This window comes from Pimephales promelas, chromosome 4 (assembly GCF_988280905.1).
Source record: "Pimephales promelas chromosome 4, fPimPro1.hap1.1, whole genome shotgun sequence".
In the NCBI taxonomy this organism is placed as follows: Eukaryota; Metazoa; Chordata; class Actinopteri; order Cypriniformes; family Leuciscidae; genus Pimephales; species Pimephales promelas.
Window position 1 is genome coordinate 47,128,694 of NC_142772.1, and position 12,845 is coordinate 47,141,538.

Below are 12,845 nucleotides of genomic sequence, written 5' to 3' on the forward strand. Positions count from 1 at the left end.
TGGGATTGCAGCATGTCAATGTTGTTGTTGTTGAGAACTTAAAGCCAACATTTCATGTTAAAAATAGCCATTTTTCGAACCCATACATGCTTAAATAGTTTATTCTTAGCTAAAAACACTTAGTTATTTCAAAAATATATGTGCTCATTAATGTACATTTACTTCGTTCAAGTAATAAAGTATTCTCGTGAGTGTGTAATATGCCATTGAAAATACATACGGGTAAGGGGTTCATGTTGCCCCTCCATCTTGAAAGTACATTAGCCAAAGAGGGACATACCCGTTAATTCAAGCTTCGCCTTTCGCGTTTACGTTTGAGTTAACACTCATGGACGAGGTCGAACTGAAAGCCATGTTAATCTTGGACTACATTGGCCACCGTAGGAGTTAAAACGAAATCGGAATTGAGAGGAACAGAAACTAATATTCACTGGATGGTCATATACCTTTTCACCACTAGATGGGGGTAAAAATCACACAGTGTAGCTTTAAACAGTTGCCTGATGGGCTGAATGAGCTCTTCTCTGATCACTGCGATTGCCTCTATAATCCTGTACTGTGTAATAAATAAAAGTGATTCGGGATGGAGTTTGAGACTGGGCGTAACGTCATGCGCGTTCACGCTCACCTGGCGACGTCTGCAGGTTTGTGTATTCGCCGCCATTCTCCGTATCAGTGAAGACAACTCGAGCGACACAACTTTAGTCAACTTTCCACAAAAGTAGAAGATGGATTCAAAGAGACCGGCTTGTAGTTCATTCCAAACCCCAACGCAAACGCCTCGTAAGACAAAGAAAAGAAAACGTTTGTCTAGTGCCAGGCGTCGGAATAAGACGAGAGTCGACATCGGGAAGCTTTCAACAAATGGAGAGATCTCCGCTCGGCTCTAGGGCTCAAACGGGTCCTATACAAAGTAATAACTTATATTGTTCATGAACGTGTTTCCATAATAATACAATCATAAGTGGATACAGTAAACACATAAAACAGTTCAACATGGAGATAGATGGAAACAAAAAACAAAGTTTTCTACTTACCCCCGTGTAATTTACTAAAATGCCTTTCCTTTCATATACTTAAAATGACTTGCAGATTTATAACTTTATTACCTCTGAAGACATTATGACTGTAACAATAGATTTGTGTGGCTGATGCTCCTGTGGTTATGAACAGCTCCTGTAAACATGCGTGTGTGTGATCCATGAGTGGTTGCAGTTTCGCTTGTCGCCAGAGGGGGCGTAGTTCTGCAAAAACTCAGCTTGCGCAATGCACCTTTAAATGGACTTTAACCTGGAATAGTCCTTTTAAAAGTTGAAACTAGATTCAATTTCTTGCACATGCTTTTCAGCAATGATTTTACAGCTTTTTCCTCATTCAGACTGACGTAAAAGAGTGTAAATATCATATTGACATTAGTCAGAAAGTGAACAGGTTGACGTGCTGTTACTCGGCTGACTGAATGAAGGTGCAGAGGTTGATGATTCACTGATTGTGGATGTGAGGTGATAGACTGATACTCAACCTCATCTGTTTATTTCAGAGTGCTCCTCATTCATTTCACTCTTACAAACCAGACTGAAAAAGCGAGCGAGGGATTGACCAAAGTCGGTAAGGATAGGATTAGGATGCTACATTAACATGGGCTGCTGACTGTAAACATGTGGCCAGTTGGTTTTTGCACACGGTTTACTTTCACTTCACAGTCGTATTTTTACAAAACAGATAGTCTGGTCTCGGATGCTGATTGGTTGGGCTGGGTATCGTTTGAATTCCTGATTGATTCCCAGTTTGAGCAATGGTAATCACTGCAGAACATGAAATCCAGGGGGAGGAGTTGGATCCAGATGTGTTTGGACTAAAAATGACGTTTTAAGTTCTGAAACTCATACACTGTAAAAAAAAATATTTTCAAGATTTGTTATCACAACATATTTTCTTTTTTCAAATCAACTTCATAATAATTTATTTAGTTGAGATAACTTATTATTTTGAGTTTCTGATGATTAAATTAATCTCCTTCATTGTATTAACTCACTTTTTCCAGTTCAATGAACTTAAAATTAAGGCAAGGATGTTTTTAAAGTATGATGACCTCTTATGTCAAAAGCTGAAGGAAAATTTAATTTCTCAATTCATAACACGTCAGAATAATCAGATGAATGGAGTTGGTTATGTGATGCAGATGTCAAAATGTATTAGTTTACTAATCACTCACTTTGATATAAGTGTTTTGAGGCCGCCATGACATATTGTTGACGAAAATAAGTCTTTATTAATCTACAATCTGCCCCATAATCATAATTTGTGTGCAAAGGAATGTTATTGGCGTTTTACTGCCACTAGTGTTCATTTCAGCTGGAAACTGCAGTGGATTGTATGTGTATGTACCTTTTTTCTGTGGCATGCATTTCCAATTTAGAAAAGCGAAAAGGCTCTTGAGGCCGTGCAGTGTTTTGAATGAAGTCACAGCTAAAAGGTTTGCAGACTCGACTGTGCAACAACATCCTTTAGCTGTAACGATATTCATGCATCTTGTTGAGGACAGTTGCTATTACTTTTCTAAGCGATAAATGCCCGGCACATGATAAAATGGGTGAAAACAAATCCCTTACATGATTGTGGGTCTCGATCCATATAATGAAGTTAGAATGTCATGGAAACTTGAAGATGGGCTCTTCTGGCTTGGGCCAGTTATAGCAACCACTCCGAACACCTTAGCAATTTCATTACAACACCCTGGCAAACACCTACAAGACTATAGCCTCATAACAGCAAGTGACAGTCACTCCAGCGGGAGGTATTCTCTATTTCTGTGCCGGTGTTTCTGAACTCCCTGAAACGGTTTTCTTCTGGGAACGAATACGTCACAGTATTCCTCATTTAAATATAGCGGGCCTGGTTGAGTTAGTTAGTAGTGTGTTGAAACTGGCGGTTGTGGTGAGGGACGTGACATTTTACGAACATGCTCGAAGCTCTTGACCAATCACAACACACTGGTCCAAGCTGACCAATCAGAGCACATTAAGCTTTTCGGAAGGAGGGGCTTCATAGAGACAGGAACTAAACAGAGCGTTACTGGCAGACTGGGAAGAGAGGAGCTGCAACAATGGGGAATAAGTTAGAAAATGTCTTTTTTTTTTTCTTCTTTCAGACTTGTGCTGAATAAAAGTCCAAAATACACATTTAGGTCTTTATTTTACCACACTTTGTCTGTTTGCGTGTGTAGATTTCGCCTAAATTCCTCAAAAGTTGGCATTCCGCTGCTCCGTGATCGCGATCCGCACCCTGTCATCGCACACACCGGTCCGTTAGAAAGCTTTCTCTCTCCTCTTTAATGCTGTCGGATCCAAATATGGTCATTTCCTGTTTATCAGCAACCAATCATGAAAGTAAAGTGGGCCTTTAACTCAAAATGCGCAATCCCATAAAAATCATTAAAGGTAGTTTTCTCAAAATGAGTTTTTTTCTCACACTTCTAGTGACGATTTTCCACTTCTGTAGCACCTACATATACTGTACACCAAACTTTACAGCCGTATTCCTAACTGAAGGTTTGTTCAGTGGGATTTGTTGATATATCATTCTTGGCCTGATTTATATGACATGTTATGCCTAAAAATAGGGTGGAAATCTATTTTTTAAGGCTATTGGCAGTATTTTCTGAGGGTAACAAAAGGAGATATTCATAATCCCCTCTGAAAATGTCTTTTCATTGAATGTATCAACAAAATGGAAACATAATTTTGAACCTTGTTTTTTTCAATGGTCAGATTCGTCACTTCAAAATGTCTGCAAATTAGTGCATATTTAATTAGATATAACCTGATTAGCATATTTAAACATAAAATTACAGAAAATAATAGCACCTAAAATGTAGATATTAGCACCTGAAATGTAAATATTAGCACCTAAAATGTACATAACAGCACCAGAAATGTACATATTATCACCTAAAATGTGCATAACAGCACGTGAAATGTACATATTAGCACCTGAAATGTACATATTACCACCTGAAATGGACATATTAGCACCTGAAATGTACATATTAGCACCTAAAATTGACATATTACCACCTGAAATGTACATATTAGCTCCTGAAATGTACATAACAGCATGTGAAATGTACATATTAGCACCTGAAATGTACAAATTAGCACCTGAAATTTACATATTAGCACCTAAAATTGACATATTACCACCTGAAATGGACATATTAGCTCCTGAAATGTACATAACAGCATGTGAAATGTACATATTAGCACCTGAAATGTACATATTCACACTAGAGCCAGACCGATATATCGGCCGGCCGATATTTTCGGCCAATATTAGGCATTTTCTGTTATATTAAAAATGTATGTTTTACAATTTGCAGTATGACGTTATCTATTGCTAAATTATGGCTCATCATAGACTAGTTAACCACAAAGCTATATGCTACTATCATCAGTGAAAGACCGCTAACGTTAACATTAATGAGCTTGGAAACCACAATGAACTATCATAGCATATCTCTAGTTACAGTCCCTGCATTGTAAAATGTAAGTTAGACTTGCGAGGAGTGAACATTTAGACATAGAGAAAAAGTATCAAACGTATCTTGTGCAGAAAAGTTAGCTTTTCTTCTACACATGTGTGAAATCCAACAATATTTAATAAAAATAATAAAAAAATATCGGCCGATATATCGGAATATCGGATTTTAAAACCCAAAAATATTTGTATCGGTATCGGCCTTCAAAATCCTTTATCGGTCGGGCTCTAATTCACACCTAAGTACATATTAGCACCTGAAATGTACATATTAGCTCATAAAATGTACATAATAGCACCTGAAATGTAAACATTAGCACCTAAAAATAAAATGTACATATTAGCACCTGAAATTTACATATTAGCACATAAAATGTACATAATAACACCTGAAATGTAAATATTAGCACCTAAAAATAAAATGTACATATTAGCACCTAAAATGGACAAAAGTGTATCTTTTGAAAAGGTACAGCCCCAGTGACAGCTTTTGTACCTTTTTTTCTGAGAGTGTAACTCCCCTTTAATATCTAGATTTCTGTATGCATATAGTTAACTGAGTGACACACTACATGTTATTCGCTTATACATCCATCTCTAAATGTCAATTTTATGCCATAAAAAAGCCCAAATTGCACGCTGTTGTATATAAACACTGTAAAAACAGCATGCAGAATTGAGTATGCATTGTTGTAGAAAGCAGTCTGGAACCGTATATAATGTGATTTCTAATGCCTTTCCCAGTGTCCCTGAGGCAAATGTATATGTAATTTAGCTAAAGTAAGTGTAGCACCAGGTTTTCTGAGTTTCGATGCACTACATTGGTGGCATTACATTGCTGTCCATCACACTCAACAGTCAGCCTGTTGACTGCGTGTTTGTCAAACCTGACAGCACGTCTCCTCCGGGGCTCGGTTGAGCAGAGAAAAATACGCTCGCCAAAACTCTCAGACGTGTCCATTTCTAAACTGTGCTGCCTCCCGGGTTGTCCATGAACTTTTTTTAAGCTTCTGTTTTTAGAAGCTTAATTTTTCCAAACAATAATGATCTGATTTGCGTATGCATGAGCATACTTACAAAGATTTGCCTTGATCCCGCACTCATAAACTGCTTGGATCGGCATCTTTCTTCGTAGATGCCCCCTATTTATAAACTGTCAGCTTCAAAGCGTGCCTGAAAACTCTGGAGAGCTTGTTTTACTCTGCAAGATTGCCCAAGAGAGATTCACTGTTGCATTTCAAACAAAGACTTAATTGCTTCATTTTAGTTTCGTTCTTAGTGGAAAATGCTTGAAGCGCTTATACGTGTTTAGAAATGACTCAAATTAACATGCACGAAAAACCTAACACAATATGTTTGTGCTTGTAAAGACAAATGTTCTGAATTGTAAGTGTGAACAGAACAATTATTTTGCTTTCCATCGAAATAAATTCATTAAAAACAAATCATTGTGCATTGAGGTTATGCATATTTCGTGATTTCATGCATGCGAAGCAAAATCACTGTTCACAGATCCTTGAAAGGGGATGAAATCAATCATTTTTGATCAAGAAATGGGAAAATTCATTCTTCTACCAAATGTGTGCGAGCCTAACTTCTTCATAATGAAAGAAACATGGCGAAATACAACAGAAAGAGGATAATGGCATAATTTCGAGTCATTACAATTGCACCATCAAAGATGATTAGTGTTCTTTATAAAGATGCGTTCAGGAATCTTTAGCGTGTGGATTGGAGCGCTGCATTATGTGATTATGATGTGTAAATGGGTTCTCACTTAATTTTATTCTCTGGTTGGTTTTTAGTTTGTGTCATTAAATCGGTAAGCTCTTTTAAATCAACTGACCACCGCTGTAAAACAGCTACAGTGTGTGTGTGAAGATGTGGTGTGTGAACATCTGCTCTACAGCTGTATTCAGTTAACCGGGAAAAAATGGATAATACATTCAACCTACTCACGAATCCCTGTAGCGTCTCTCTCAGAGTAATTAACACTGAAAGGTCATTGCAGAGACCGGATCTAAGAATACTTGGGGTAATTTTCAGATGTTCTCGTGAAGTGTGTCATTAATCAATCCCCGGCTCATTTGGCGGGTGTCACCATATTTTTGTAACATTTGTGTGTGCATAAGACTAACATGACACCTTCATAATCATGGCATGACATATGTTAGGTTTTATGCGTGTTTAGTGTCATTCGCTCAGTTATGACATTTTTAATGCAAATATGACATAAATATGACATAAACCAATACATCATAACCTGTCAGTGTCTTTATGACAACTTGACATTACTAAGACAACACAACCTGTCATAAACATGACATAGCAGATTAATTTTCACACGAGTAGTTCACTTTTGAAATTAAGGTTTTTGATGAAAACATTTCAGGATTTTTCTCCATATAATGGACTTCAATGGGAACCAAACGGTTCAAGGTCCAAAAGACAGTTTCAGTGCAAACTACAAACTGTTCAAAGGGCTTTAAACGATTCCAGACGATGAATAAGGGTCTTATCAAGCTAAACGATCAAAAAGCTAAATGATAAAAAAAAAATAAGGTTTTAGTTTTACAAGCTCAAATGCTTGCCTTGCTCTGTTCTGTGACGCACGTTTGTGACTCTCCTGTTTGAACCCGTTCATCAAAATGAACGAATCTTTTTCCGAGTCATTTGGTTCATTCAACGAACAAAACGAACGAATTGACGAATTGATTTCGATGAAAGAGTTCGAATAAGAGAGTCACACAGAACAGAACAAGGCGAGCATTTGAGCTTATAAAACTTAAACTTTATTATTTTAATTTTTTTAAATGAGCGATCGCTTCGCTTGATAAGACCCGTATTAATTGTCTGGAATCTTTTAAAAATGCATAAACCTTACTTCATAAACATGCATAAACCTTACTTCATATTCAAGTCATGTCACATTCCCCTTCATAACTCTTAATCGAGTATTTGTTGCGTTTCTGAGCAAAAAGAAACTTGCATGAATGATTTCGCAATATTGTCAATCGTGCCTGTGCAAAAGTTACCATATTGAGATGCTACTCTGTACAAATCAACTTTCTAGTTTTTGAACATCGAGCATTGTTGTCCCAACTAGTTGTCTGAACAAAGCATTTTAAATTGATCAATATTGCTGCAATGTTAACCGAACATGTCCTCTCCCGCTCACCGTACAAGCCTTCAATGAGCAATAGCTCAACTTACTCATGATTCGTTCATATTATGATACATCTTTTGTTTGTTCGTTTCCGTTGCTTCTGAGGAATGAAATTGTCAGGGCTATTTATTATTTCTCCACATTCCTCTTTTATTTTGGCTACTTTAACATTATGACCATACACACACAAACACATGCACACACACTGGTCTGCTATTTTTGCGGTAACTCTCCATTGATGTAATGGTTTTTACTGTACAAACTGTATATTCTGTCCCCTTACACTAACCCTACACCCCTAAACCTACTCATCACAGAAAACATCCTGCATTTTTACAAACTAACAAACCATTCTGTATGATGATTTATAAGCTTTTTTCCTCATGGGGACCTCAATTTAGGTCCCCACGGTGATACGGGTCCCCACAAGTATAGAAAAACACGCAACCACGCACACACACTCGCGCGCGCAGCTTTGCTGTGGTAATGACAAATGACTAGGCTGTCCCCTGTGAACGAATTAAGGTGAGACTTTAAACGGCTTTTAATGAGACCGTTGGCTTGATTGTGTGTGTGTGTGTGTGTGTGTGTGTGTGTGTGTGTGTGAGAGAGAGAGAGATTGTGTGTGTGTTTGCATGTGAGAGCTAGAACGATGACCTTTAAAAACATAAAAAAAACATTTTACTTTGACGTTAAATTTGTCCACGATAGATAGATAGATAGATAGATAGATAGATAGATAGATAGATAGATAGATAGATAGATAGATAGATAGATAGATAGATAGATAGATAGATAGATACCCAGACAGCAAACTGACATTGAATCAACGTGGAAACGACGTCTCTCATGACATTGAAACAACGTTGATTTGCTCATCGAATTAATGTTGAACCAACGTCAGACGCGGCATTCTTCAAAGCTAAATGAAAATCGAAAATTGGTTTGCTTTCATAACGTTGAAACAACGCGTTGATTTCAAGTTGATTTTCCGTTAGTTTTGAAAGAATGACGCGTCTGACGTTGGTTCAACGTTAATTCGATGAGCAAAACAATGTCAGATCAACGTTGTTTCGATGTCATATTTCCACGTTGATTCAATGTCAGTTTGCTATCTGGGTAGATAGATAGATAGATAGATAGATAGATAGATAGATAGATAGATAGATAGATAGATAGATAGATAGATAGATAGATAGATAGATAGATAGATAGATAGATAGATAGATAGATAGATAGATAGATAGATAGATAGATAGATGGGTTGATAGTTAGATAGATAGATAGATAGATAGATAGATAGATAGATAGATAGATAGATAGATAGATAGATAGATAGATAGATAGATAGATAGATAGATAGATAGATAGATAACATAATTGTTTTCAAATTATTTTTTTTTTGTAGAAATATAGTTGTTTTGTGTAAAGTGCAGGCATATAGCATGTTTGGTAAAAAGCGTCTCGATGATTGATTCCCATCTGTGGATTATTTAAGCGCTGCTCGAGTGCCTCAGGATTACCATCAGCTCTTTAATTCCAGAAGCCGAGAGGAGAGGAGGAAGATTCCGGAAATCTGTGATGTGTAATTAGTCCCCATTGTGCCGAGCTACTAAATCAGGCTAGCATTGTTATCCCACGTGAGACTCGGGCGCCGTATGAACACCGTATACATGCATATAGTCTTCCTGTCACCTTAAACACAGAGAGGACTCGCTTTAACTTATCATCACCTTGCGCCTGTGCGAAATCATGCATCGCTCGCTATAATATACACTGGAAAACGAAAGTGGGTAATTCTTTCAACGCTAATATACTTCCTCACAGCTTAATGTGCAGAGACAACTATAACTAATCCATTTGTAGTATGACTTCCTGAAGAGATCCGCTTGAAACATAATGCAAACTTGCTGTTCTCCACACTCTCAGAAAAAAAGGTACAAAAGCTGTCACTGGGGCTGTACCTTTTCAAAAGGTAAACTTTTCCCATTTTACGTGTTAATATGTACATTTTAGGTGCTGATATGTACATTGTAGGTGCCAATATGTAAATTTTAGGTGTTATATGAACATTTTAGTTGCTAATATATACATTGTAGGTGCCAATATGTAAATTTTAGGTGTTATATGAACATTTTAGGTGCTAATGTGTACATTTTATGTGCTATTATGTACATTTAGGTGCTAATATGTACATTTTAGGTGCTATTGTGTACATTTAGGTGCTAATATGTTCATTTTAGGTGCTAATATGAACATTTTAGGTGCTAATATGTACATTGTAGGTGCTGTTATGTACATTTAGGTGTTAATATGTACATTTTAGGTGCTATTATGTACATTTAGGTGCTAATATGTACATTGTAGGTGCTGTTATGTACATTTAGGTGTTAATATGTACATTTTAGGTGCTATTGTGTACATTTAGGTGCTAATATGTACATTTTAGGTGCTATTGTGTACATTTAGGTGCTAATATGTACATTTTAGGTGCTAATATGAACATTTTAGGTGCTAATGTGTACATTGTAGGTGCTGTTATGTACATTTAGGTGTTAATATGTACATTTTAGGTGCTATTATGTACATTTAGGTGCTAATATGTACATTTTAGGTGGTAATGTGTACATTGTAGATGCTATTATGTACATTTAGGTGCTAATATATACATTGTAGGTGCTGTTATGTACATTTAGGTGCTATTATTTACATTTTAGGTGCTAAAATGTATCATTAAGGTACCAATATGCAGCCTTTAGGCACAAAAGTTCACCTTTTGAAAAGGTACAGCCCCGGTGACAGCTTTTGGACCTTTTTTCTGAGAGTGTCGTCTCACATTCACAATATAAAAACACACACAAATGACAGTGTTTTAATTAAGCAGAATGATAGTATAGTCCTGTTAGCTGTGAGTCACTCTTACATAACTGTCAGACACTCAGAAGAGTCATTCATCAAGGACGCGGCGAACACGAGCTACATCCGTCGGATCCGCAGCGGTGTTTGATTCAAACTCTACAATTTAACAGACTTGAGCTATAAACATTCCATGCTGTCCGTCACCAATAACTCTCTTCAGTAGGACATGCTGACGGTTTTAAAAACCCATGGTTATTGTTTTTTTGTGTGGGTTTCAGAAGACACTCATACCGAACGGGACAGGACATTGAGAACTGCGGCACCTGCAGAGACTGCGCCTGTATCATATACAGGTAAGACACCCATGTTTTCTGAGGATTTGCACAAATACACTCACATCAACATATGCCTAGGTGAAAGGTCACTATGGAATGGTTTTTAAATGAACTGTAGGGAAGCCATTTACTAGGGAAACTAGGGAGTCCATTGACTGTTAAGGCCCTTGCACACAGAGTCCGAAATTGTCGTATGTGTTTTTTTTGTATTCGTGATTTGGTGGCTCTGAATTGTCAAAACACCATTCACCAAAAAAAAAAAAAAAAAAAAAACCCCACAGAAAATCGAAACGGATCCCATTTTTTTTTTATGATTGACATAATGTGAGGTCGTATTTATTTTTTAACGTGTGAAAATTTCAGACGTGAATTTCGGACTCAGTGTGCAAGGGCTTTTAAAGATGAGCCAAACTATTAGTTTTTCATTTCCTGGTAAATAATAGATTAAATAACACATTTTTATGTATTTTTTTTCCACTAAAAACCAAGTCTCAGCCTCTAACTCAAAGGAGACCGATCACAGACCGACGTATACGATGCATAAGGCGAATTCGGCTCATTTGTTCTCAAAAACCCAAGCTGGTTTAACTACTCTCTGGGTATTTTTTACTCTCCTTTGCCTTCAAAACTGCCTTAATTCTTCATGTCATACATTCATCAAGGTGCTGGAAAAAGATTTTGGTCCATATTATGTACATTTAGGTGCTAATATGTACATTGTAGGTGCTATTATGTACATTTAGGTGCTAATATGTACATTTTAGGTGCTGTTATAATATGTACAATTTAGGTGCTAATATGTACATTTTAGGTGCTAATATGAACATTTTAGGTGCTAATGTGTACATTGTAGGAAAAAGATTTTGGTCCATATTGTCAGATATGTTGAATCTGAATCTCCCGTTCCTCCACATCCCATATCTCCTCTACTGGACTGAGATCTGGAGACTGTGTTACCTTTTAAAACAACTGGTTTGGGATGAATAGAAAGTTCAAAAGAACATCATCTACTTGAAATATTAGAACTAACAATATTTTGTGACTTTATAAATCTCTTTACTTTTGATCAACGTTTCTTTTTATCCGTTTAATGCTGAATAAAAACATTAATTTCTTTATTGATTCAGCATTACGTTAAATTAAATCTTACTGACCAGAAACTTTTGAATGATAGTGTGATTATGTTTATATTAGTAATTCTTTAGTACATTTATTTATTTAGTTTGAAGGATGCTTCTTGGGTTCAAGACAAATAGTCTTTTGGGTTGCAGTCTAGTCTTTCATCATCAAAGGTTGTGCATGTAATCGAAGTCTATGGTAATATTTCATTTGGTAGAAGCAATATACATACTAAAAGCACTAGATGAGAACTATATACGCTCTAAAAAATGCTGGGTTGTTTCAACCCAAATATGGGTCAAATATGGTTGGGTTAAATCTTTTAATTAAATTATCTAAATATTTGACCCAAATTTGGGTTAAAACAACCCTGCGTTTTTAAAGAAAGTGTATGCTTTACACAATTCTGGCAGTCTACCTGTCTCAGTTCACTTGGAAACAATATCATGTTTACAAGTTCCCAGTCTGCTACTGTGATGCCTTCCAAGACACAAAGTTCTGCATTTGGCAAAGTTTGTGAGGTTGACACCATCACATCTTTGAAAGATATGTAACAGTTTTTGTTTGAGACGGTACCAAGTTAAACAAACCAAGTGTGCCTTTATATTCGGCTGCTCTTTTATGGTTGCATCTGATTTGCACCTAAACATCACGTACAATGCAATTTACATATCACCCAGACAGTCTGCTCCCGTCTTAAAGTGAATGTTTTTTTTTTGGCGGGGATGTGGATCAGACGTTCAAAATCTGAAAAATGAAAAAGAATATGACCTCTATATGAAGTCACAACCGAACCGAATTCATCAGGACTAGCAGGCGGACCTGATCAG

At 36.7% G+C, this 12,845-nt stretch overlaps 1 protein-coding gene across 3 annotated transcripts in view; it reads left to right on the plus strand.

Annotated features, from left to right (window-relative positions):
* LOC120489678 (uncharacterized) overlaps positions 1-12,845 on the plus strand; it is a 132,362-nt gene that overhangs the window by 49,846 nt on the left and 69,671 nt on the right. For 2 of the 3 annotated variants that reach the window (XM_039686673.2, XM_089130618.1), the window contains exon 3: positions 10,840-10,914. In XM_039686673.2, coding sequence (XP_039542607.2) covers positions 10,840-10,914 — 75 coding nt within the window. The remainder of the gene's footprint in view (positions 1-10,839; positions 10,915-12,845) is intronic. The other variant, XM_039686674.2, reaches the window with a different exon arrangement.